Source organism: Nyctibius grandis, chromosome 7, assembly GCF_013368605.1.
Source record: "Nyctibius grandis isolate bNycGra1 chromosome 7, bNycGra1.pri, whole genome shotgun sequence".
Lineage (NCBI taxonomy): Eukaryota > Metazoa > Chordata > Aves > Nyctibiiformes > Nyctibiidae > Nyctibius > Nyctibius grandis.
In genome coordinates this window covers 52,364,620-52,390,780 of record NC_090664.1, presented here as the reverse complement: position 1 = coordinate 52,390,780, position 26,161 = coordinate 52,364,620, and the positions used below count along the sequence as shown (strand labels likewise).

The following is a 26,161-nucleotide window of genomic DNA, read 5'->3' as shown; positions in this document are numbered from 1 at the left end:
TCTCTCCTCAGCTGTTTTCTGATCCTGGTTCATCAACACTTTCCCGCATTACTGATAGCAGAACTGTGAGTCAGTGCCAAATGAAGCTGCAAAAAACCCTTCACTTTTCACCCTATTCCTTTGCTCGTACATCCCAAACCCAACCTAATCCATTAACCACTGTGTCACGTACAGAACCCACGTACAGCAGATTATCTACAGCTATTCTCAAAATCTAATCAAAGATTTGTGAAAGACTTCCCCAAAATAAAGCCTGCATTATTTGCTCCTAGGTGTAAACAATCACAATTTGGCCAAACTGAGATGGGCTGTTTGTTTGCAAAATGTGTTTTAAGTGATTCAGGTCATTCTGCATTGGACTGTTTCCTGCTCAGAATTTACCACTCTCTTCCCCCACTTTCGTATGAATTACAAATTGTATCAGTAGTCTGTATTTCTTTCAAGTCACTGATAAAGTACCATACAGTATAGCAACAGACTGTTTCGTCTGCCTAGAAACAGAATTTTCTGCTGATGAGCCTTAATTTATTTTATCAGCCAGGTTTTTATTCATTTAATAGGCTCCATGTTTATTCAGTATCATTCCATTTCTTAAATCAAAATGTCTTGTGCTACTTTTTTCTATACATGACACCGACACTATGACATTTCCCAACCAAAAGTATAATTCATTTAAAACCCCACATTTGTTTAATAAGAACTGTTTATCATTATTTCCAATCCAAATGAGTCCATTATAATAGCATCATTAACTACCCAACACTAGATATTTCATTGTTTTGCCCAGGACTAATGTTAGACTGACAAACCTGTGAATTATCTTAATTGCAAACATTGTAAATATTAACAGAGTAATTGCTTTTTTTGCAGTCTTTTGGAACTTCATCTCTGCTCCAAGATTTATTCAAAATCAGCACTAGTCAGAGAAAGCTGTGCCAATTCATTCAAGGGTGTTTTATCAGAGCTGTTTGGATTTAATTTTAAGATGTCCAGTTTTAGCATGTTCTGCTTTAAATACACTTCAGTCATTAACAGGACAGTCACCATTATCATCTAAGATAAACATCTCACCAGCTTCTTCCCCAATTAGAGAAGAGAAATTTTAATACACACTTTTTTTTCCAAGATTTCTTCTACATTTTTATGGCAATTCTATTATTTCCATAAAGGAATGGATCAATATTATTCTTTAAACTTCTTCCTCCTCTTCTGTCCTCCATCTATAATTTGCTAGCTGTCTCCCCATGGACAATTTTCCTCTTGTGTCATTTTCTTCTCTCTAATCATTCATAATCCTGGGCTTTCAGCTGAAAGCAATGGCTATCAGTTTCCTATAATTTCCACACCTTACCCTTTAACCTACATTTTAGATGATGGATCTATATGCATTTAAGGTGTTAAGACCTCTAAAATTGATAGAGCCATTTGGGTGCAGAGGGGCACTCATCCCTGACTGCTGCCCTGCCACACCGTACCAGAATTATTTTCTGAATGATGCTCCACATCATTATTCATTATTTTCCAGGCACCTAAAACTGCTCCTTTTCCACTGTCTTTTCCCAGAGTGAGGAAATCTAATGTATCCAATTGCTTCTCAGCTCCCAGTTATCCTTGTCTCTACTGCTTATCTAGTGATCCTCTAAGGTCTCTCTGCAAGAAGGATTCAAGCCATTTGTGGAGAGTCCTAGCTTTGAGCATGGCAGTCAGCAATACCAATTGGTTTAGACAAAGCTACCAGCACAAGTATTAAGGCACTTTGTCAGGCAATACGAAAGGCCAGAATACCTGCCACAGGCACAAGAGCTATCTTTCTCCATCACATCATGCCAAAAACTTCTGTGCAAGAGTCTTCAGAATATTATATTCTCCACCTTCAGCTGAGGAAGGTGAAAAGTATCCCTATCCCCTTCCTGCCATCGGTCATAAAGGAAAGAAGAATACTATTTATAATAGTAGCCATGTTAATAAGAAGTGATTAAGGCTAAACTTCAGGAAATGTGTGTCACATTCCCACCGCTGCCAAAAAATTCCTATGTGAACCTGAACAGATAATTCTGCACTTGAATTTCCTAGCTGTATAATGAGGATTGTTGTCACAGGATAATGACTGAGAGACACTCGCAAGGATAAAGTGCTGAGGATCTCTGTGGAAAATGTTAATTCGGTTTTTAAAAGCCTTTCACAAAGAACAGGAGAATTAAATTAAAGGCAGATTGGAAAGACAGGTTGTGAACTACTCTTCTCTATTCTGGTCTATAGCCCAAGCGACAGAAGAGTTAAGTGCAGGAAGAGAGATATCCCTGATGAATTGCCAGTCTCCAACATGCTGGGTGAATGGAAAAGCCACCCTGCTGATGAAATACTGACTTTTAATATACAAAAGTTACACATCACACTGTGGTTTCAAACTTGAACAAAGGAAAACCATCTCACTTGAAGGTGAACAGCAACTTGGGAACTTCTTTATGTAGCACCAGCAGGGACTGGCAAATATTTAGTTAGAATTAAATAAAATTCTGCAGTCTGATGCTAGCCATCATTCACCAGCAGCAAAGATCTCACCCTTCACATTGAGGAAAATGATATTTAGAACGAGATGTGGGGCAATGGATTTTGCTAGTTGATCTCTTTCTTATTGAAGTTGGGCACTGCCAGTTGTTTTCTTTGTTGCATGTGTTGTGTGTGTTGAACAGAGCTCCAAGTACGTTGTTAGAAAAAACTCTGGGTCTTACACACGCAATCAAAAAGGTCTGTTAAAAAAGCAATTTCAGATGTTAAGCCCCAGTTGCATGGTTATTCCAAAGTTAATTGCACTTCCATAAGCAGAACTTGATGCAAGTCTGGTGAAAAAAAACAGCATTTACTGAAGCTGCAAAAAGGGGCAAATACTGAAATGTTCTTCCAGTTGTCCCCAAGACAAGCACTCATCAAAAGAGAGTCCCAAGACCAGTAAGAGGAAAACCAAGGGCTTCATAAATGGTAAAGTCGAAGTCATTAAATGATATCGTAATACTACACATGAGCGAGATTAGCTTTGGTGTATTTTTTTCTTCAGGACTGAGATTCATGCAGCTTTCACACCTTTCTTTGGGAAAAGGAGGTGATAAATGGGAAAATCAAGTTTTAGCTAGAAACCCCTGCCTTCTTCCAGCACAACAACCCTTTCCAAAAAACATCACATTGTTCACTCTATTCAAACCCACCACCAAACAAGCGCCTTGTGGTAACACTGTATATTTTAGCTTCCCTGGCATCTACAAGAATTCCTCTGCATCAGTGACTCCTACGTCAGTCTTAACAGGTCCAACGCAGAAAAGAACAAGGCCAGTGTTATAACTATGTTCAGTTACTGATGGATTGCAGAATTTTTTGAACAACTGTCCTTTCTTGCAAGGTGCAAAGGAGTAGAAACTTGTGCTGTCAACAGAGCTAAGTTATTATTGTTCTAGATGCAGATTAGCTTCAGTAAGGAGATATTTATTGCTTCACCTGCCTTGAACTATAACTTCAAACTGTTTGACAAATGGCTTGTAGCAGGTTTAATCTTCACAGAGGTCCACAACCTTGTAAATACTGTGACAAGTCAAACTGGTCCGCTGCGTAGCTACAGATCAGCTTTTGGGGTTATCTACTGTTCGGAGGAGCATCTATCTCTTTTCTCCAAGCCTGTAGCTTGGCTGGTACGAGGCTTACATTTAGCAGACCAGCTTGTACTTCAATGCTCTGTGAAAACGATGAGGCCAGGACCTGAAGATGACAGATCCCACCCACAATTTTTGTTGCTTTGAATATTGTGTAGGCACTATATAATCATTCCTAATGCCATCCATTGAATATGCTCACCTGATCGTTTTAAAGCAAGCAAACTCTGTGAATGTATTGGTCTAATTTAATAGCAGGCCATCAGAAAAACAAATTACAGCAATGCCTCCAGAAGGATAACCTTGAGTTAATCCCACATCAAGGAGGAACCTTGCCACCCTGTTTACGGGAAGACCCTACCACTATGGCTTCAGCAAATGAAGGCAGCTCATTTTGCCGGTGACAAGGACAGACAGATCAATGACACTGAACAGTTAAAATCTCCGGAGGCAATTCCAGGAAAACATATCAACCGCCACAGACACCTGTTTGGGCACCGTATTTCTGTAGTAACACCACAAATTTTGTTAGCTAACTATACTCCTGAGAATACAGTTATTCAGTACCACTTCACTGAACTACAACAGGGTTACACACAACATCTGCAGTATTTAAAACAATACCACCAGAGGTTAGCATCGTTCACAGGTTATACTGCATAAGCACCGTCATGGTAAGGTCTGCAAAAGTCACTGTATTTGCCTTAGTGCATCACTCTCAACAGGTTAATGGTAGGGCAGGAAAGATTAAAACCCCAGGCTTTTTTAAGCCTAATAAATTGTGTTTACCATCAAGGGACTCAACCACTACAGCGAAGGTGAAGCTTTGGAAATATCCTACCTTGCGAGAAGCATTTTTGTCTGTGCTCTCCACATCACCGTCCAAGAATGGCATGGCAAATGAGCTGAGATCCTGCCAGGACAGAGAAGAAAAATTGATGCCTGATATTAATGTCTTCTTCCTTCCATCAGAGCATCCCATGATTGTACCCCATGGTTTTATTTCTGAAGTGCCCACTGCTTTGCCCATAGCAATTGCTGGTAAGCCATAACACGGGCTCTGATCGTTCTCCTTGGCTGTGAAACCAACAGCACATGTAAGTAACAAGTGAATGGGGAGCCCTTAGCAGTGCTTGCACTGCATCACCATGAAAAGGCACCTGCACAGCCAAAGTCAAAAGTCCTGTGCTAAAACTTTCAAAAGGAGGCACTCACATCCCACAGAAAAATTTGTAGGAAATTACAGGTTAAATATAGCCACTTGCTCAGCAAATGGTCTATCCTGTCTTTAGCGGGGTGTATAATCTTAGTTTAAAGAGTATTTATGGCAATAAACAAAACCTGAACAAGAATATGTCAATGTTCTGAAAAATATGTAACACATAAAAACCGCGACACGGTGCTTGGGGAGGAAATAACCGATTCACTTGCACAAAGGAGAGAGAAGCACCCAATTCTGCGTGACTAAAGACAATAAAGCCATAAGAAAAGCACACATGCTCATCTTCAACTAACAAAAACAAACCGCAATTATATTCTACCTCCTGCCATCTGTTCTGTTTATGCTACTTTGTGTTCTAGCCACGGGGTTTTTAGAGCTCCTTTTACACGCATAAGGAAGTTATGTTAGTGCCGAGTTTAGCATCTGTTTGATCAGAAAAGTAGATAATGAGTAATTCTGTGATCAAAAGCATGAGGTTGCCTAATGCTGTGTGCTGAAGAACTGAGTCTTGGATCCCAAATCTTGATCTAAATGTCAGGAATACCTCCCCAATGCAGGATCTCCCAGATGCAAGGCATCACCCTTTCCATGCAATGATTCAGTGCTTCTCTACTACCACATCTGCATCCCATTTAAAATAGTTCAAAACATAAATAAATAGCAATTTCACATAAATCTAATTTGAGATTAAATAGAGCTTAATTAAAAATTAGCAGCGGCCGGGAAGTCTGCAAGGCTCGTTTGCCTTCAGAATTCAGAGCAGCCACAGGTCTAATCACATCACATTGTGTAATCATACTAAATCCAAAATATGCTCAAAAATGTGTATAACTCAGGCATAATCCTTACAAGTGTTTGAAAATATTCTGGTTACATAACGAACAACAAAAATAAGGAACAAAATATTGAATTACTGGAACTGAAGCACATGGGAGTAATTCATGCCAAGTTGGAAAGGCAAAAAAAAAAAAGCAGCAGCAGCCAGGCTTGGCCAAGCTGGCCCCAAATCACTGGGCCACAAACCGAAGTATTCCTGACAAATTCATATGCTCCCAGCTCTATCTATGCACATTCAATGAGAACTGTCTACAAGGGCCCAAACTACAAAGCACTAACCCAACTATATCACGTCACCCTCATCACCAGGCCTTGACATCTGTGTTTCACGTCACCTTCATTTGCAAATAAAAACGTAAGGTAACATCTCAAAACCAAAAGAATTGTTTGTTTTGGTTTAGATTTTCACTGTTACCAAGATCTGATGAAGGCCGAACCAGGCACCGCAGGACCTTAAAGAAAAGCTTCTGTATTAGTTTGCTTATTCTTATAATTAGTTAAGATCAAAATGACTTACATACTCCATAAAAAATTATTCAGCCATAAATGGCATTTATAAACACTGCCAATAAATGGATTATCATTATTATTATTATTCCTACTTCATATGTTACTGCAGGACTTAAGTGAAGAATCTCTGTGAAGGAGTTTAAGAGCCTAATGGAAAGTTACACAAAACATATCCTCTCGTGTTTACTCTAAGTTAGCCAAAGGATTTACCAACATTTTCCTCTACCCATCTTCGGTAGTGCAGAAGCTGGAATCTGATGTGTGCTAAGTCATTTTCCATGGAATAAATCAAGGAAATAACCTCTTTTGAGCTCCAGATATTAGCATCCCTATATTACTACTTCTTGTAATCCACAGGGAGAAAACCTGCTGTTTAGGAAGGCTGGAAACCAGGTGGAAGAAACTGGGTTTAAAGGGACACATATCTGGTAATCAGGGTTGAAAAAGTTGTTCAGAAAATTCAGAACAGCTAGGAACGAAACCATAACTTCTTTTTTTGAGCAGAAACCTTCAAAAACAGGAGGGGGTAGGTAAGTACAACTATTTTCTAGGAGTTAAATTTCAGTTCCCAGTCACAATTCCAAGCTAAAAAACATGTATATATTAAATTCTAAGTATAAAAGTACCATGAAACCCAGCTGATGACTCTATTCTAATTCATAACTCCCAGATATCACGGACATGTGCTAACTTCATCTGTCTTTACATGCAGAACAGGAGATCTCTACTTGTAAGCAGAAATAACTGGAGCTGTACCTCTCTGGACAGCACGACACCTTTCTTTGTTAATACAGTGCTGGAGAACATTTCAAACAGGATAATAATTGTACTTTTAGTCCTGTGATAAAGGCTGTAATTATAGCTGCTACCTGACAATTTTTTCATTTTTCACTTCTTCACGGGATTCTGTATGTGAAGGCATCCATTTACAGAAGGAAAAAATACATATATCAAACACCAGGCTGCAAATACTGCTCTGTCAATTCTAACCTGTTGGTTAAGCAAGGAAATGTTAGATGCTTATTTTCTCTTTGCATGTATCTCTGCAGAGTACAGACTAGATATCTATGTCTTTCTTGTGCTCCTCTTCGTCCAGAAGCACACGATGACGCAGTTGATGATACAGTAACTCTTTAAAAAAAAAAAGAAAAAAGAAAAACTGCTCCAAAAGTGTTGCAAAACACCACAGTACTCTTGACAGGCCGATGGTGCAGCCCTAGCCCTTACCACATATCTGACTGCTCTGATCTTATGCCAACAGATACACATTGAAGGCTCGCCCTGCCATTAACCCGGGATTGAAACCGTTCTTAGACAGCTTTCTTGCTCTCCATCTCTGCTTTACCCCACTTGGAATAAGTGTCCTGGAAAATCACATGTTCTGGAGATACATTTAAAAAACTTCCACAAAGGCGTACAGTAATGTCTTGGTATGAGGAAGAGTCCTTCCCATTTGAGACTGCAGAGCCCTGGCTGAAGAACCAACAGCATCACTCCCTGTAGCCATCAGTCCTGCGTTATATCCTTGGATAGACAACTTCTGTAGAGACCACAGTCTACGATCACCCCTGTAAGGAACAAAAGCCACCAGAGATTGCAGCTCCTGGTGCTGCTAACATGGAATTAAGAGTGTGCAAAGTCTGTTTTGCAAAGTTTTGTTAGCTTTCCTGCCATGCTCCTGTTCCTCAGGCAGTCCTTCACATCGCTCAGCACCATCTGACAGCCAGACATCACTCCTGCCATCCCCAATTAGAAAAAATGACCTCTTGAGCAGTTCCGATTTACTTTACAGCCACAAAGCTGCTTCAGATTTATTTGGTTTTCAATCCACTTTTATTTACAAGAGGTTGTCATGGCAGCTCCTGTTATATTCGCTGAAGAATATGGCCCCAGGGATATTAAAGCTTTTTCTGGAGGACAGCAGAGCCATGACACAGCAGAACCACGGCTCAGTGCTCCCGCTACCAGCCAGGCTCCCTCCTGGGGAGGGCAATCTCCCATAACACCTACTCAACAGGCAGTTTTCCAGGACTTTTCTTACTGATAGCACAGGAGGTTAACAGGTCTAAAAAAGCAACTAAATTGACTCTATTGTTTTTAACAGGCTTGTCTGCTGCTTTAGTTTTTGCAGGGTGTAAGTTTGGATAATCCTGTCAGCGAGTGCACTCACCTTCTCTACCCCTTCTTTTCCTGTCTCCTCTGGGGGGGAAAACAGGTATCTGGAAGGTTACAGACTCTTCACAGTAATTTCTCCTCCAAAGGTGAGACTAACTTTAAGGTCATTCTTGTCTGGGTTACCCTCATATCTAGAGGGTGATCCTTCCTGATTCCAGCTTTTTTTCCTTTGACAGCTTTTACATCAGAATACTTGGGACTACATGAAAAGAAGGAAGAATAAAATTTTTGTTCTTTGATATCCTGGGAAAATAAGGAACCTTTTCTCAGAACTGTTTTGGAGAATAGGAAAGAAAACCACATTTTTAGGATACAGAAAGCAAATACATTGGCTGGCATAGCATAGCCAAATAGCAATAGGAGCAAGATCTGGTTAGCCAAGCCATTTTTCACCTTTTCCAGACAGTTTCCCTGTTCCTTTCCTTACTGGGGAGGATTCCTGCCAAAAAGGCTTGCCCAGACACGCTGGTCTGGATGCTGCTGCAGTTGGAGACCTCGGTGTCAGAAGAGGGCTTCCAGCAATTCTGCTGTGGAGCCTGCAAGCTTAAATAACAGACCACTAAAGCCTTGATTCCAGTACACAACACAGAAAAAACAGGATTTTTTTATTATTATTGTTTTGTTTCAAGGCTACTTTGGTAGCCAGGCTGATAAAGCTCCTCTGCAATGGCTGAAGACAAGGAGCCAGCCAGGCACTCTGGGGCATACTGTGAATGACAGGTCAGAGACCAATTTCCAAGATATTTCGGGTGGAAGTAGGACCTTTTTATGGCCTCATTCAACAGTGGTCCTAAATTTCAGTGCTGGGTATCAAAAGAATATTTCACAAATAGCTCCCTGCTGCCATCCTTTGCAACTGTCCCTTCAAATGCAAGGCATGGCCATGCAACAACATGGTCATGTGAAATCTGTGCCCATGGTGGTGGGTCTATGCTCCATGAAAATGGTTAACCCTTTGGCCATGTTTCAGAGATGGCTCAGGTCAGAATAGCTTCATGGTAGCCCCATGGCCCATCTCTGCTGAAAGGCTGGGTTCCTCTGCTATAAGTAACTTCAGAGTCCTAGTGTAGGTAGCATCACACGGTCCTGACTACTGATGGTGTCACCTATGAGACAACATTTTTCTGCTTCACTAAGTTCTATATACATGCTAGGATTGCACCAAACCTGAGGATGCGAAATGCCTGCCAGACATCACAGTTTCTTTTTACAACATAACTCAATCAGGAGGTGATGCTTCACTAAGACAGCTTCTCAATATGGGGAGACAGCTCCTCAGCATCACACCTTAACAGGGCTGTTGGAGTCTCTCCTCCGCTAACATTACTGAGCTATGAGCATTTCAACTATCCTACCAAGGACAAAGAAAGTCGGGATTTTTAACTTTAGCTGTGAGCGGTTTCTTTCAGCTCAGTCTGCACACCAGCAGATTTTTTTTTAGATCAGCCTTGGATTTGTACCTATTACAAGCCTACGTAAAACTCTGAATAGCAAATACGCTACATATGCTAATAGTTAGTGAACGGAATCCAAAGTTTGAACTCTGTGGAATAGAGGGCATAGCTTGGCAGCTGTGGTTGAATAGAAAAATGTCTTTTTTTGAGAACAATCCTATCTGGAAGCCTTTGGGGATTCATATCAAATCACTCAATTATTGCACAAGGAAAGATTCAAAACTGACATACCCAGGAATTTCTGCCCTTTTGTTTTTGTTGTTTTGATATTCTAGTCATAGTATAGTATAATAAGACTTGCTACATTGCTTTATTCCTTCAGGAGTAAGTTGCTCATTGCTTTGCTTTCCTCCCTCCCCCATGCCATCTAGACTGCAGCATGTGTTTTGGAGACAGATATATAAGTCGTACTGTGAGACTGAGGATGCTGGTGACTAAGTCTCGGTATGACTCAATGGGAGTGGGCAGTAACAGATGTACAAAGCTGGTTAGATTTGTGCAAGCCAGCTTTGTACTTCACAAGGCTATTCCAATTTATTTGTTTGCTATTACTTTTAAGGCTGTTCATATTAAAAAAGAACAATTGAGTGGCACTGGAGAGTTTGAGATGGTAGAAATGAGATACAGAGACTTGATGTTTTCCACAGCATGAAGATGCCAGAGGCAGCATGGTTCAGAAGTCACCCAGGTGACTGTGCAGGACCAGCTGTGCGCATTTCGATGTCAAGGTGGATACAGCACCAAATTTGAAATAACAGAGGGTAAATCACCCTAAATGACGTGCCTGGAAGAAATGGGAAATATTCAGTCCCAAAAAGGCATAATCTAAACAGGGAGTTACGGATGGCTGAAATTTAATCCAGGTCTTGCTATGTGAAAATCACCGTCCACCTGGTGATCATTCAATGTCCTAGATCAAAAAACTCACATACAAAAACTTCGCGTAAGAAGACCATCTTACATGTAATTTAAAGGTATTTCTTTCAGCTGCAACAAGAAACAGGCAAAGTACTAAAGAGCTACTGAAGCCACTTCTCCCTTGTTCTCACCCATGGGTCGCCCAGCTTGGATTGCTGCCACTTGGTCAGAAAGAGCTGCTAAAACTAAGAATTTCAAGTGGAAGGAGATAAATAGAGCTATGAAACCAATGATCCTTGATATTGGTTACCAATATCAAGGATCATTGGTTTCATGATTGGTTGATAACCAACGTCCTTGATATTTCCCTGAAAACAGCTGTCTTCCAAGCTGTTCTTCCCAAGTTATCCTGATCATGGGATACTGGCAGCCTCCAGCACATCCTTTTTCATTTCTAAACCTCTTGACTGATCCTGACAGGCATTAATCTCCAGCAGTCCACAGCAAATTCACCTTTTTTCTTCTGAGGCTGTAGACAAGGTTCATCAACAAAAACTGCCAAGACACTGTGGATTGTTTTTTGTTTTGTTCTCAATCTTAGATTTAAATCACTAGGACACTTTCCTACACTGTTCATGGAAAAAAATGAAATTTTCTTTCAAGTCTCGTGCTCTGCTGCCAGCAACCACCACCGAATCTTCTTGGTGATTCAGCCTTTGCAGATGAGCTGAGCACAGATAGCCTGGGGCGGGATGCAATCAGTTCTGCCTGAAGCCCCACAATGTTTACAATGTCCAGACAGCTCAGGGTTGTATGGAAATGCTGTGATGAAGAGTACTGCTCTCCACATCATCAGTAAATCCCAGACCATCATTCGGGGCTCTCTGACAAAGCCTGAATACCATCCCCATGCACACAACAGCCTGGTTTGTCAGCTCCTTCGCACCATGAACCACACAGCACGGTGACTGGCAGCATGCTTATTACAACGGCATATGGACAACCTAGCAAACGTGTAAATAACAAAATGTCATTTAAACAAAAAAAAAGAGAGAGAGGAAGTGAGAGAACAGCAGAGAAAGCCAGTCAGGGAAGGAAAAAACATCTCAATATTCCCTGTGACACTACAATCCACATACAAACTCATTATTAAGTGCTATTCCTGGGTGCTCAGCTGAAGACAACCTTTCTCTGGTGAGACATTTCCTCCAAGAAGCACCTGAACATAAAGAGAGACAAGGTGAAAGCAGAAGATAACATACCTCAGACCTGGAAAATGTGGTTGGATGAATGATGGGGGAATTAAGAAACAACCAAAAGAGACACGACTATGGGGAGTCACTGAAGGAGACTGGAAACATTACCCTTCAGATGGCACATACTCATTGCCAACAGAATTGCTTTCCAATACTTATACGGTTGTCTCACATAAATGAGACACAGGATCCCTAGGTATCTGCAGAGAAAAGCACGCATCTGCTATAAAACAGAACTTCAGCCACAGTGAAATAGCAGAACCGCAGGAAACGAAAGATGATTTTGCCATAATGTAATGAAACACTTGAGACACTGCAGCATGGGGGCAATCTGAAGGGCATTCAAAGCAAGATGATCATGGGGCTTTCTAAATCATCTCTACACTTCAGCTACTTTGTTAGTAGCTGTCATTGTGTTTTGAATTTTTTATGTTTTTCCCCACTCTCTATAGGCCAAATCTCTTCAAAAATCATTTCCTCACGGAAGAGTAAAACAAAACAAAATCAGAATTGAAAACCTCCAGCTGATGGCCTCATCTGAGAAGGACTTGCAGGGTTCTCCCTTGCATATATATGACTAAAAAAGGCGACATTCACACCAGGCAGAAAATCTCTGCCATAAATGCTTGAACTGCAACTATTTTTTTCCAGTGCATTGCATTTAGGAAGACAGCTGCCGGTTGCCTCCTCTTTACATTCTTGTCAGTTAATAACCGTGAATAATCTTAACAATTAGAAGAAAGCTTACAGCTGGAAAGCCAGGCAAGCGAGGGACCTGCTCTGATCAAGTAATCCCTCAACTAAAAAGGAAAGGGGAAAAAAAAAGAGAAGTAGAAGCAAAGATGAAATCAGGCAAGGAAAGGAAGAACAGGATGGCTCTGTGCTTGGTGTGCTGAAGACCTGAATGGGAGGTCAAACGGGACAACACATGGAGCCCACGATGAGAGAAGATTCCCCTCCTGATACTTTCCTGCTGCATTTTCCTATGTCACTCTGCAGCTGCAGAGAACAATTTCATGTCTACAAAGTTTACAATCACTTTGCTACAGCTTTTCTTACTGTTTTAGCATCACAGGTAAAAAGAGAACAATATATACAATATACTTTATTTCAGAGGTTAAACCCTTTTTTTCTTTTCCCAAAAGAATGGATGTCTTCATGGTCCACTCTCTGAACTCCTTGCTTAAAGGTCCACTTTGCTGAAGCTGGCAACATAAAAAGCCCTCAGAGACAGCAGAAAGCTCAAATTCTCAGAGATAATCTAGAAAACATCACATTCATAGTACAGTACTCTGCCCTCAATCCAGCTTGTATGTCCTTCAGGTCCCACCCTTGGCTTTGAGCTGAGGGATACTGGGATTTGGTACCATTGTTATTCTTTCCAGTTAGTGCTGCCATGCAATACTAATAAATTACATTACATCTTTCATCCTGCGGGAATCCAAACTGCTTTCCAAACTGCATATGCAGTCCAGAATATCTTCACGGATGAAATTAAGTGATGAGACTTTCATTGCTTGCTCTGGCTTTCTGGTTTACCTCTGAGAAGGCATCAAGGATCGGATATCTGTCACCCAACTTCAGCCATCCAACATCTAGTCCACACTTTTTGTCCAGCCTAGAGAGCAGGGAAAAGCCAGCACCTCCAGTGGGCAACGTGCTCCCATTCCCCTAGTATGGGAGAGGCTGGACAACTTGCTTAAACTTTGGATGATTCAACATAGGATAAATGAACACTACCTCTTACCTTTCCCTCTTTACTGCCTATAAAGTGGGAATAAAATAACTTATTTTCCTTTTTTTCCTCTATTTAGAAAGCAATTTGTCCAGATAAGGGATTGTATCTTACTACGGGCATGTCTACAGGGCAATCACAAGCACAGTTTACACCAGCTCACTTTCACCCAGCTCCGCACAGCACCGATAACAGTGTAGCCATGACAACACACGGGTTAGCGTAGGCTGCAGAATCCCCGCGGGAGGCTGAGTAAATACTCCTGCAATTTAACTCACTTCGAGCTCCTCACTCCTGCCGTTGTACGGCTGTCAGGACTCAGCCGGGATAATTCAAGCCCAGCTTCAATCACGTCTTTGCTTGCAGTCTAGACATACTGTAGGCACCCCTACAATGGGTAGCACAATGAGGTCCTAAGCTCTGTTGGCATTTCTAAGTGTTACTAAGATGTACATCTTCTTTACCCAGTTCTGGCTGCTGTGTAGAAAACAGCGTTAACTCTTTGACGGGGTGAGCGCCCATTAGAGTGAAAATGAAGGCGCCACTGTGTCTAATTGAAACAACTAGAATTTAAAGAAAACAGGCCAGCTATACAACCTCTGAGAAAAGCATGTTTGTTAATAGAATTGGCGTGATCTAAGGGAAACGTCCAAGGGACAACATATCTCGCACTTCCAGGCCTCCTCACACCAAGTCCTGGCCACTCGTTAAGGCTGTCTCAAGGGATGTGCTTCAGAAAGCATCACAGCTCTGTTCAGGAAAAGGTGTTAGAAGACACCAATGACTATCTCTGGAAGAAAGATGAATAAAATATTTACCCATCTGGAAAATCTTGTGAACAATGAGTCAAATGGAAGAACACAACAAAGGGATTATTCACTCTTACTTGAAATAGCCACCACTGAAAATAAGTTTTCGCAGTGGGTCCAGTTTGGAAATACTCCTCATATGGAAAGGGAAGGACAGAAATAACACACACTGAGGGTTTTTTTCTAATTAATGTACATGCAATGCTAAAATTTTAAGGCAGATATTTCCCCAAATAAACTGCAGGCTCCTTTCAAGGGCTATGGCTTTTATTGGTATCTGCTAATTTTTTTCCCAGAAATTGTTCCCAGTTTAGATCCAATGCTGGAAAAAAATGTTACTAATGAGCCATATTCACTTCTGGCTCCTTTAGTAAAAGTCTTCTGATTTTAACCATCTTACTCTTCCTGTGCCCATTTAAGCATCACGATTACAATGGATCTTTCTGAATATGCTATGGAGAAAAGACAAGCAAACACACATTCAGGGAAATTCAATTGAAAACTTAAGCTCCAAATCTACATAACCACGTTGCCAAAAGTCATTTCTGCCCTAAGCAATGGTTTTGAAACCCAGCAGACACTGGTGAGCTGAAATCCACCAGTGAGGCACAATCCACATTTGATTTGGTTGACAGTTTGTGCATCAAGATGTGTCAAGAAGCATTTGATCCTGCTCGAAGAGTGTGGGACACATGTCCAAGTTAGCAGGACACCCTGGACGTGGTGACAGATGGGCAGAGTAGGAGCCTGGCATGGGAGAGGCCATTTTATAACTGACTGTTGCTCCAAGCCATGTGGCAGACAGTTCAAACCCATTTGTCACCAAAAAAAAAAAAAAATAAAGCTTTGGAATTAAAAATAAAAAAATAAATAAAAAAAAATAAAGCACTGGAATTACCAAACCAAAGTATAGGGAGAGCCCCTGTCTGCGGCTCGCCCCGGTACGGACACCCGCCCTGCCAAGGAGTGTCACCAAAAACCTCCCACAAAACACACAAGCACCCAAGCAGGAAACAAAACTAAGCAAAAGACAACCAAACCATTTTTTTTGTCAAGGTGAATTAAATCCACAAACAGGAAATTCAGAATATTCATTTTTAATTGTTGCTTTGCTTTCCTTTTGTTTTCATAGAAAAACACTGATTTTTCCTCACTACGAAAAATTAAGTTAATGCAAATAATATGGCCCTAAAAATATATTGGGTTTTTTTTCTCATCAAGAATGTTAATTTCTACCTATATGTATATTAAATAGCTGTACAACTATTAGCATGCATTTAAATCCAAGTTTTATTCACGTTTATTTTGAGCTCTATTAGGAATGGAACCTGGACTTAGAACTGCAGTTGGGCACTAAAAGTCATTAAATACCTATTACAAAAGCGTCTCTCACAACAGAGCAGAAGCTTTTCAAAACATACATCAGTTCTAAAAGCAAAAGCATTAGCACCTACAGTGAGAAGCAGGAACAGTCTGTCACTGGTGACTATGTCCTCCCAAATGTAGATGTGCTAGAGCTCATCTCACAGGGCATCGGTTTTTTTACACACATATAAAACATGCTCTCATATAGGAGAATATATATGGCAAATGTATATAATCATATAACGTGTGTATACAGACATGATAACAAGCTCTTACTGTTTTTTAACTGCCATTTCTTTCAAATTTAAGATGATTAAATATTTCTTGGCTCCAAATCAGCTCGTCACTGAACCTGCTTGGGTGGCCAGACATACTGAAATGACACAGGGGTTTTCTCTTCCTGATGGAAAACCAGTGGCTGTTTGCTGCCTGGAGCAAACTCTGGCTACAGGTGATTTCCACTAACTCTGTGGTTTGCCTTTAAAGGTTTGCAACAATATTGCTTTTAATTCTCCTCATTTCTTCTTGATGAGTGCCAGACATCCTAGTACAGATTGATAGGGTAGGTTTTGCAGGGGTTGTTTTTTGGGGTTTATTTCACACTGTTGCATTTTTCAAATAAATATATTTTTATTCCACACACAGAAACAAAAATGAAGCACAACAGAGTCCTTTTTTGCTGGGTTCCTGCTGCCTCCCTTTGGATCAACGGTTGGCCCCATGTCTGCAGGATCCGTTTCATCCTCCTGCCCATCGTTCCCTCTTCTGACAGATGCTCCTTCCCCCCAGACTCACAATTTCGGCAACTTCAGGTTTCTCTCACCTCCCAGGGCTGCTGGAAGTCAGCGCAGCCTCTTCTTTCCAGCCTCTCCTACACTCCCGACTCTTCAGCCCATACTGGGGATACAGCTGAGGGTGAAATCTCTGCCCCAAAGGCAGATACCCTAATCTCTCCTGTGGGCTATAACAGCAGCTAAAACCCAGTGACCAACAAGGAAAACATGCAAAATGCTGGCAAAATACCCTGCATCTTATACTGGAATAAATTTCAGTCACGATTCACCAAACTCCTCCCATCACCCCACTAAGGCAGCACTGTTAAACCCTTCAGGCTTCAGGTCTGATCCCAGGAAAGAGTCAGCCTCGGCGTTATTGGTCATTCATTATCTCACAGGTCCATTAATTGCAGCGCAAATTGCGTGTGCTCAGCATTAAGTCTGGGAGCAGAAAGCCGAAAATGCAAGAAGGCTGCATGAAGCCTGTTATACGCCTCTTTATCCTGATAAATCTTGTCAAATACCGAATTAAAATCAATAAGCAGAAGAGTTCCCAAAACCCTGTGATTTGGGGTTTGCAATAACTAGCCATGGCAATTAGTTGCCCAGCAGTTCAAACTGCTCTGAGATGAGCAGTATGAGAAACCAGGCATTGCAGGATGCAGACAGCAGATGGTTTTAGGCTGAAATTAAATAAACACCACGAAAAAGATAATCTCTCTTTCCAAAACACTAAGGAAAAGTTACGCAAGGAAAAAAAAAACCCAAGCTACATTCTTTAACTAGATAAAAGAACATTTTGTTCAGCCTTGGAGTATCTATTATAATTAAATGCTTTAAAACCAGGACAACAGCCCTGTGCCAGCCATGCATACAAAAGAGACAAAACACGATGAAAAACCCCAAAATACCGGAGAACCATGCATTTCTCACAGAGTCTGAAGAATGCCTGCCTCTCAGCAGAGTCCTGCAGTGCACTCGGGCGTCCACCTAAATGCATGCAAAACCTATTCCCCCTGCTAAGATAAATACATTTTAATAAAAATCAAATCCAAAGAAACCCACAGACAATTGAGCCCCGTTCTGACTTACAGCTCTGAAAAATCCTGCAGTCTGGCTGGAAACGTCCATTGAAGAACTGCATTCAAAGCTCTTTCTGCCTAAAGGCAGGCGCATTTAAACATCTCAGGCTCCACTACTGAAGGCGATGCTGCAACAGATGGGGACCAGGGCTGGGTGTGTTCCTCCTTCCCATCGCCGCGCTGCGAGGGGATGGCAGGAGCGGTAGGTAACGCAGGAGAAGGCAGGCGACGGGTTTCCTCCCTCGCCGCGGGCTCCCTGCCAAAAATGCTTTAGGCATCGCATGATTCGATTACCCGACTGCAGCAACCTGCCCCATTAACCGTGACGGGAGCCAGCGACGCGCGCGGACGGCACAAGCAGGTAATTAAGCGCTGTATCGGGTGCATTAGCGAAATGTTGCGGGTACACCAGGGAAGTTGGCGAGTTCAAATAACCGCAGACATTTTTAATGTGATCAGAAGCAAAAAAATAAAAAAACGATCCTGTTTTCAATAGCAGAAGTTTCAGGTAAGTGAGGCTGCGTGTGCATCAGTACCAAACACTTGGGGGAAGGCAGCACAGAGCAGCAGATGCATTTTCAGCTGCTGGAGTGTCTGCTGCACCACAACAGCCCCATTCCCCACCTAACCACAAGTCGGCTTTGTAGCTGTTCAAAAGTCACATTATTTCTCCACACTTAAGTTTTCCCACCCACAGCATGAACAGAGGAAGACTTAACTGACTTTTTAATTTATTATAAAGACCTCACTGGGAAAACGCAGAGTTCGAGCGCAAGTATAACATTACCGTTAAAAATAAAGATAATAGCGGAGATCTTGAAAGGGTATCACGTGAACAAGCGCTAGCAGAACAATGCAAACTCTCCCAGTAGGAGCTGAGGGATGGTGGGGATCTGAGTTTTCTTCTTCATCAAGAATTTTGAAAAATCCCTCTTTATAATCACGTTCAGCTTCGATTACTCCACCAATCTATCTCGCGGTGTCCTTTACTGGCAAAGAAATCACTCCTCAGCCCATGGGGCCATACCCTTGGCCAAGACGCTATCGAAGGCTGCCACAGATGAGGTCACCTCTGGTAGAACAAAGCTAACACAAAGGCAGAAAGATCATCTCCACAGCTTCCAATATTTTAACAAAAGGCATCAAAATACTCGTGCTATGAACTGACACCTCTCTGGAGAAACAGGCGGCCAGATCCTGAGCCATGAAGCATTGCCAGCCCTTTCTTGGCCATTTCAAAATAACATTTGTGATGATGTAGTGAAATACTCATTAACATGGAGGGTTTGCTTTAATTAATGGCTACCGGTCACTAAATCATTACAGTGAGGTGGGCTTGGCTTATGCATCACTCTCTGTCTATTTAGCCTATTTATTGCAGGACCCTGCACCCTTTTGCAACTGGGTGCAACCAATGCTGCCCTTAATTCTGTCTAAATCAAACAATAAATATCGCTGAAGCCAGGCAGTACGTTTTCTTCAGCAGCAAAGGAGGTGAGGTCCAGCTGCTGCCCCTCGTGTGCCAGGCAGAGAGCACATCCTAGGAAGTGACCGCTGCCCTCCCTTCCCTCGGCATGCTAAGGGCATCTGATAAAACCAGTCCCTTCGGAGCAAAAAAGCTGAAAATGGTACGTATTGTTCACTCACAAATGGCAGCTAGTACTTGAACCATTTTAAGACAAGCTCAGTGGCAGCTCTTTTTAACACAGAAATGAAGAAATATTTAAGATTTAGAAGGTTTTTCCCCAGCTAAATGAATATTTTATGCATGCAGAATATACAAATAGTTTAGGAAAATAAACAAACTTCCTCTTCAATTCTGTTTCAGGAGTACCAGAGAAACCAGTCAACCAGCTGGAGCAAGCAAAACACATTTGTGTCTCTCCTACTTGAGCTGCAGGAGAAAGGAAGGCATCTGTGGCTGACCTAGAGAGGGCAAAAGGGAAGACTCGCTTGTCTTGGAATAAAAGAGGTTCTCCTACAAGCCAGACTGCAAAGCAAGGTTCAGCTCAAATGCTTCCCTGTATAGTTAACTTAAAAGGATTATTCTAATTAGAGATCAGATCAAATAAAATGGGTATTAACAGCCAGGAAAATGTCCCATATCCCTAAATCATCCCTTTCAAATCACTCACCAGGCTCAGTTTGATGTAGCCAATTTCAAGAATCACTCAGACCTATTAAGGTCATTTTTAAAAATTAATCTTCAAAACTGGTTCTGGTCTCAAAGTCTGATTTGGCACAAATTCTACCTCAAAAACATGCCTTTTCCACCCCCACCTTTGGATAAGAGGAGTACGAAGCAGGAGAAACAGATTGCACAACTACATCTCAGATAAGCAGAAGAGTTAATGGTTTAGATACTGTTTCATAAATATTTGCTGAGCTATTTTTTGGATTCTGTCCAGTTTCTGACATCCATGAAAAACACTGAATAATTTGTCATTTTCTTTCACCCTTCTGGGACGAGAAATAGGCCGGGAGGTTTTATTGTTATCATTTCTTACCATTACTTAATGGCTACTCGCATTTATGTTGATGTGTCTTGCCAAAGAAGCCCAAGCTATTCTTGAATCTACAGGCCTGAGGTATCCAAATAACATTTATGTAAATATTTATGTATTCTTTACTAATTAATTAAAATCTCTCTTATGACTGAAATATTCTGTGATCAAATACCTTTGCTCATATGTGGCTGGCTAGGCAACTAGTGAAGATCTGAGAAAAACCAAACTGATTTCTGAATAAATACCTTGTTTCAAACTGGGATTTCAAGGTCACATACTCTGCTGGGGATGCTGAGGCTCAGGACTGAAACGCAGCAGCCTCGGTGACAAAAAGCAGCAGTGAGTCAGTGTACAACATCTTGCACAAGATGGTGCAACATGTGAAATCATCCAAATAAAGTTATTAAATTATGTTTTCAACCAAACCTTATTGTCAAGTTCTAGGAGTCTGTACGAACAGGGATCCCAAATTCCAGCTGTTCCCATATATACTAAGGACAATTCAGAAGCCTCCAGAAAAATCTTTCTATAATCAACTTTCCATACCAAGAGATTTTTCAGATTTTTTTAAAAATCTTTTTTAAAATTCTTAAGTCTTTTCATTTCAAGCTCAGCAGTCATTATTCATTTTATAAATCCATATCTTTAAAAAAATATTTCATTCTGGAGCACTTCTAGATCACTCATGTATTTGGACCGACCGTACGATTTTCACACTTTACCAGGCAGTAATGCTGGAGGAAAAAAAGTCACCAAAACCCACTTGTGCCTTTGACAGTGAATCACACAATCACTTACGGTCCAAAGACCAAACTAGGAGGAAAGCAGATTCATGACTATCACATTTTCACCAGCATAAAGCTACAGAATTTCTTGCCCAACTGAAACAGAGTCCGTGTTGTACCAGCTGTATCTTGTTTTTCCATTTGAAGAGTTTAACAATTCTGGTTTGCAAAAATTCAGAGCCAGACCCTCCATCAGCTTCAGATTTGGTTGTACACAATCCCTGCACAATTCCCTCAAGCTGTTCCAAAACACCAACTCTATTTCGTCTTTTTGGTCCGAGTACAAGCCTAACGTATCATACATTTCAAACTGGCAGTACTGCAACCTTCCACAATTTCCCAGAGGAGACTGAAAATGCCTGGCTATTGGTTGGTATTATTTATATTCTATAATTTTCCACAAAGATCTGGTGGTTTTGTAAGTACTACATAAATTAGATGAGCTCATAGGGTCTGTTTCCATTATAGTTTCCTTGTTCTTACTAAGGAAGCAGTGTCATGAAATCAATGGAGTTACTGTCTGTGAAGATACCACTTAGAAACACGGCAGCATATAACGATTACCGAAGCACACCGTGAGCCAGAGCTCTGCGTGGCAGGGCAGAGCTTTTGTTCTTTTGTTCAGTGCATAATTAAGACAGATTTTTCATATTTTGACAAGGAATGCAGTCATCATATTCATGGTTGACCCATCCCCGCTCCTACTGAGCACAGGGAGCAGCAACCAAAGGCAACACACAATACAGATGTGCACCTCAGCAGCCTGCAGCCAATAAACCAGAGCAACTGGGGGATGCTTGAATGAGAGAAGCAACTCCTTGAGGGGCAGGAAAAGTGACAGCATGGGTTGGAAGACCAGCAGAGACCAATGGAAAGATGAAACAGGGAGAGAAAACTCTGCAACTGCACCATAAACTGCAGCAGTTCTTAGTAGGACACCCAAAGTGGTCTCTCAAGAGTTGATATTTGGCAAAGGACAGCTGTGATCTGCAAGGGTTAGAAAAGGGAGTACGGGAAATAAAAGCATTAAGCCCCAAGAATAAGAGGTAGGGATGAACCGTGGAGTCCATCCCTACAAATCAGGCAAAACTAGAAATTGGGGTGGCAGAGATAGGACAAAATTAAAAGAGAGACGAGCAGACAAAAATATCCCATGAAAAACAAAATCCACAGTTTATTCATAGAATCACAGAATGGTTTGGGTTGGAAGGGACCTTAAAGATCATCTAGCTCCAACCCCCCTGCCACAGGCAGGGACACTTTCCACTAGACCAGGTTGCTCAAAGCCCCATCCAACCTGGCCTTAAACACTGCCAGGCAGGGGGCATCCACAGCTTCTCTGGGCAACCTGTTCCAGTGTCTCGCCACCCTCACAGTCAAGAATTTCTTCCTAATATCTAATCTAAATCTACCCTCTTTCAGTTTAAAACCATTCCCCCTCGTCCTTGTAAAAAGCCCTTCTCCAGCTTTCCTGTAGGCCCCCTTCAGATACTGGAAGGCCTTTGTTCATCTCAAATAGTCTGTTTTTTCTTCGCCATTTTTCAGCATGATCTACCAAGCAATGAACCAAATAGCTGGGATTCCTGACTCACTGTTGACAAGCCAGAAGGCGAGCATCCATGTGAGAAACACCAAACCCCAGCGAGTAAGTACCCATCCGTCCCGGGGGAGGGAGCACCCCGCAAGCCTCTGCGATGAAGGTGGATCACACTGTGCCAGAGATGCCTCGGCCAGCTCAGGTACCAAAGGCAGGACAGATGCATGCTCAAATTAATACATCTACTTCTTCAGCAGGACTAAAGCAGAGGGTTTTTTTTCCTCTGTATTTACATACATACCCAAATGCAAATCATTTTGAAATGACTAAGTGTTCATACAATGACAGTATTGGAGGCTGCACAATAGCAGCCTTGTGCCCTGCTCTGCACTGACCCTTCCCACCGCCTTTCCCACCTTGTCCCTCTGTTTAGAGCCACACAGATGGAGGGATGCAGACTCTTCCCTGTGTCACGGTGGGGAGCAGGAGGCTGGAGGCACTTCTGGAGAGGTGCCAGTGCTGAGCTGTGCTGTGCCTGGGGTCAGCAGAGGTCTCTGAGGGACAGGGGAGAATTATGAGGGTTGGTGTTCAATAACTCACGGAGCGAAGGACTGACACTTTGGACTGTAATCCTCTATGATGGAGGTGAAGTCCCTCAGAGATGTCCTGATGTCTGAGGACGAATAAATCAGAGAGCAAAATTAATATCGGAGACTCAGTGGTGATTCAGTGGTCCCTCAGGCAAGGTCCCTTGGGCCTTGCCTGAGGCATTCAGAGGGGCTGTGACACTGGTATCAGCGATGCTCTGGCAGGTTTTGAATCAGAATCGTACAAAACTCAAGGGTAGCAATCAGTGACTCAGTATGACCTGGATGGGTCAGCTCAGAGAGCCCAGTGCTTTCCTTCTCTAACAAAGGTACTGAATTTTAAAAGTCCTGAAAGACAGGTGACAGGTCTTACTCTGCTTCTAGCGGACCCTTTAAGGACTTGGCTGAGAAACACCCTTTGTAGGACAGAAATAGTCCCACAAGATGACAGAAGAATGATGCTGCAGCACCTAGAAACAGGAGAAAACCACATGGGAGTAGGAACTGGTGGGTTAACAGTAAGAGCTCCAACCACGGGCTTCAGCATAAAATCCTTGTATATCAGTGTGCATACCCAAGACTTTATTGGGATCTGTGAAAATGTATACTCTGCAACATGACTTCAGCTTCACTGGTCCCAGAGTGGAACCTCTAAGGACCAGCACTTCCATGAGGACATGGCAACGGCAGCACGGATGAAGAGAGAGGCCTCAGCTCTGCTGCTGATCTCCCTGATCCCTCTGCCTTCGGGCTGCTCCATGCTCCCTCCCTTGGCAACGTGCACTGTTCTTGGGGCAGCAGCAGCAACAGGGATGGGGGAGTCTGTGCCAAAAAAGTGAGGGGAATGGGGTGGAACAATGAGGCAGCAAGGAGAAAAAGGTGATGGTAATTAACTCCACATAAAACCAGCCACCTCTGAAGTATCTATAATATTTTAAGCCTGGCTTAGAGTTTGTGGCTGAGTACATATAATGCTACAGCACATCTGCAGCTCTCTGGCGAGCACAAATGATTTACCCAAAAGAAAACATCCTGCTACAATAACATCACAGCACAACTACCCAGGAATTAAGATGCTCTGGCACACTGCACAGCACGTTTTATTTTCTTTGAACCTCATGACAGTTTGTCACCCATCTTAGGACTCAGTTGTGCTGGACGTTGAGTTATTTCATATAAGCTGTCCCCGTGACTCCAGGGCACAGGTAAATTACCCACATACTCATACCTTTGCACAGCCTGGCTAGGGACAGTATGTTCTTCATGTTGGGGATTCTGGGTTCTCTAAGGCACTATGTGCACGTAGCAGCTTCACCGCACGCAGGTTTAAAGTATGCAATAAATAGTAACCATTAACTCTGAATTGAAACAAGAGCCCACCTAGAAAAGGATAAAGTGCCTGCCTGCATACAGTGATGAGCAGTTAAAATGTCATCAAAGGTTTAGAAGCTGAAGTACAAAGATCTCTGCTGGTGTCAACTGGCTGCTGAAAAAAAAATTGAGGTAACAGCACCCGGCAGCATTTAAAGTCGGTCAGCATTGCCAGAAAATAAATACTATTTAATAAGTACATGGCGATGCAGAAACCTGACACAGAGTAACAAATTCACCATAAAGAATGTGGTAAATGTATTTGTCAGCTTAATGAAAATAAAGTATTCCAGTTTATCTACTCATTTTCATGTACAGAGGCGTGCTGTGGTTTGGGGCTCAATGTAATGGGTATGAGCAACATGGTCATTGGCAGACTGGCATGAACTCTTTAGGAATAGCTACATCCACAATATTATAGAATCACAGAATCAGCTAGGTTGGAAGAGACCTCTGGGATCATCGAGTCCAACCTTTGACCTGACACCACTGTGTTAACCAGACCATGGCACTCAGTGCCACATCCAGTCTTTTCTTAAACACCTCCAGGGATGGTGACTCCACCACCTCCCTGGGTAGCCCATTCCAATGCCTAATAAACCTTTCTGGGAAGAAATTTTTCCTGATGTCTAACCTGAACCTCCCCTGGCACAGCTTGAGGCTGTGTCCTCTAGCCCTGTTGCTAGTTGCCTGTGAGAAGAGGCTGACCCCCCGACCTTGCTACAACCCCCTTTCAGGTAGTTGTAGAGAGCAATAAGGTCTCCCCTCAGCCTCCTTTTCTCCAAGCTAAACAATCCCAGTTCCCTCAGTCGCTCCTCATAGGACATACCCTCTAGACCCTTCACCAGCTTGGTCACCCTCCTCTGGACTCGCTCCAACACCTCAATGTCTTTTTTGAAGTGAGGGGCCTAGAACTGGACACAGTATTTGAGGTGTGGCCTCACCAGTGCAGAGTACAGGGGGAGAATTACTTCCCTAGTCCTGCTGGTCACACTATTGCTGATACAAGCCAGGATGCTGTTGGCCTTCTTGGCGTATTATGTTAGTTCACGTTGGAAAGAGCACTCAGACTTTTAGACTGTGACTACAGAGGATCACAGGGATTTCTGGAACACAGATGGACCATTTACCTGAGAGCAAGGCTGTTTCATCTGCTGCCACACCACCTGCGGGTTGCCCAGCTCTCGGGAAGGATGCTCCAGCATGGGCTGGGGCTGCCGGCAGAGCAGCCACATGGGAAAGGGCCAGCGGTTGGGGTGCCCAGCATCCCTCCACTGATGCTGGAGCTCAGGGACCTCTCATCAGAGCCACATTCCCAAAAGGATGCAAGAGGCTTGGAGGCAAAGCGCTGCTGTTTTACTGTGGCACCCGCTAGCACAGTGGTAGCCACGTGGTAATGAGCTCTGAAATAGATGCCATTTCTGATAGAAGTTCAGTGCTTATTTAACAGGCAGAAGCTTGTAAATAGCAATTCTGGATATAGGATGCACCCAGTGAGAGTGCAGTTATTTTAAGATTAAATGTTTGATTTCCACCACAGGGACTTATTTACAAAAAATAAAACCAAAAAAAAACCCCAAATAAGAGCACACACAGAGTTCAGGTTTTACTTCCTATTTTTGCCATGTCAATAATAATCTAAAATAATCCACCC

The 26,161-nt window shown here is 42.4% G+C and overlaps 1 protein-coding gene across 1 annotated transcript in view; it reads right to left on the bottom strand.

The window, feature by feature from the left end:
* LOC137666043 (5'-AMP-activated protein kinase subunit gamma-2-like) overlaps positions 1–26,161 on the bottom strand; it is an 81,861-nt gene that overhangs the window by 9,330 nt on the left and 46,370 nt on the right. Inside the window, exon 2 of the mRNA XM_068405622.1 lies at positions 4,483–4,554. Within this exon, the coding sequence (XP_068261723.1) occupies positions 4,483–4,554 (72 nt within the window). The remainder of the gene's footprint in view (positions 1–4,482; positions 4,555–26,161) is intronic.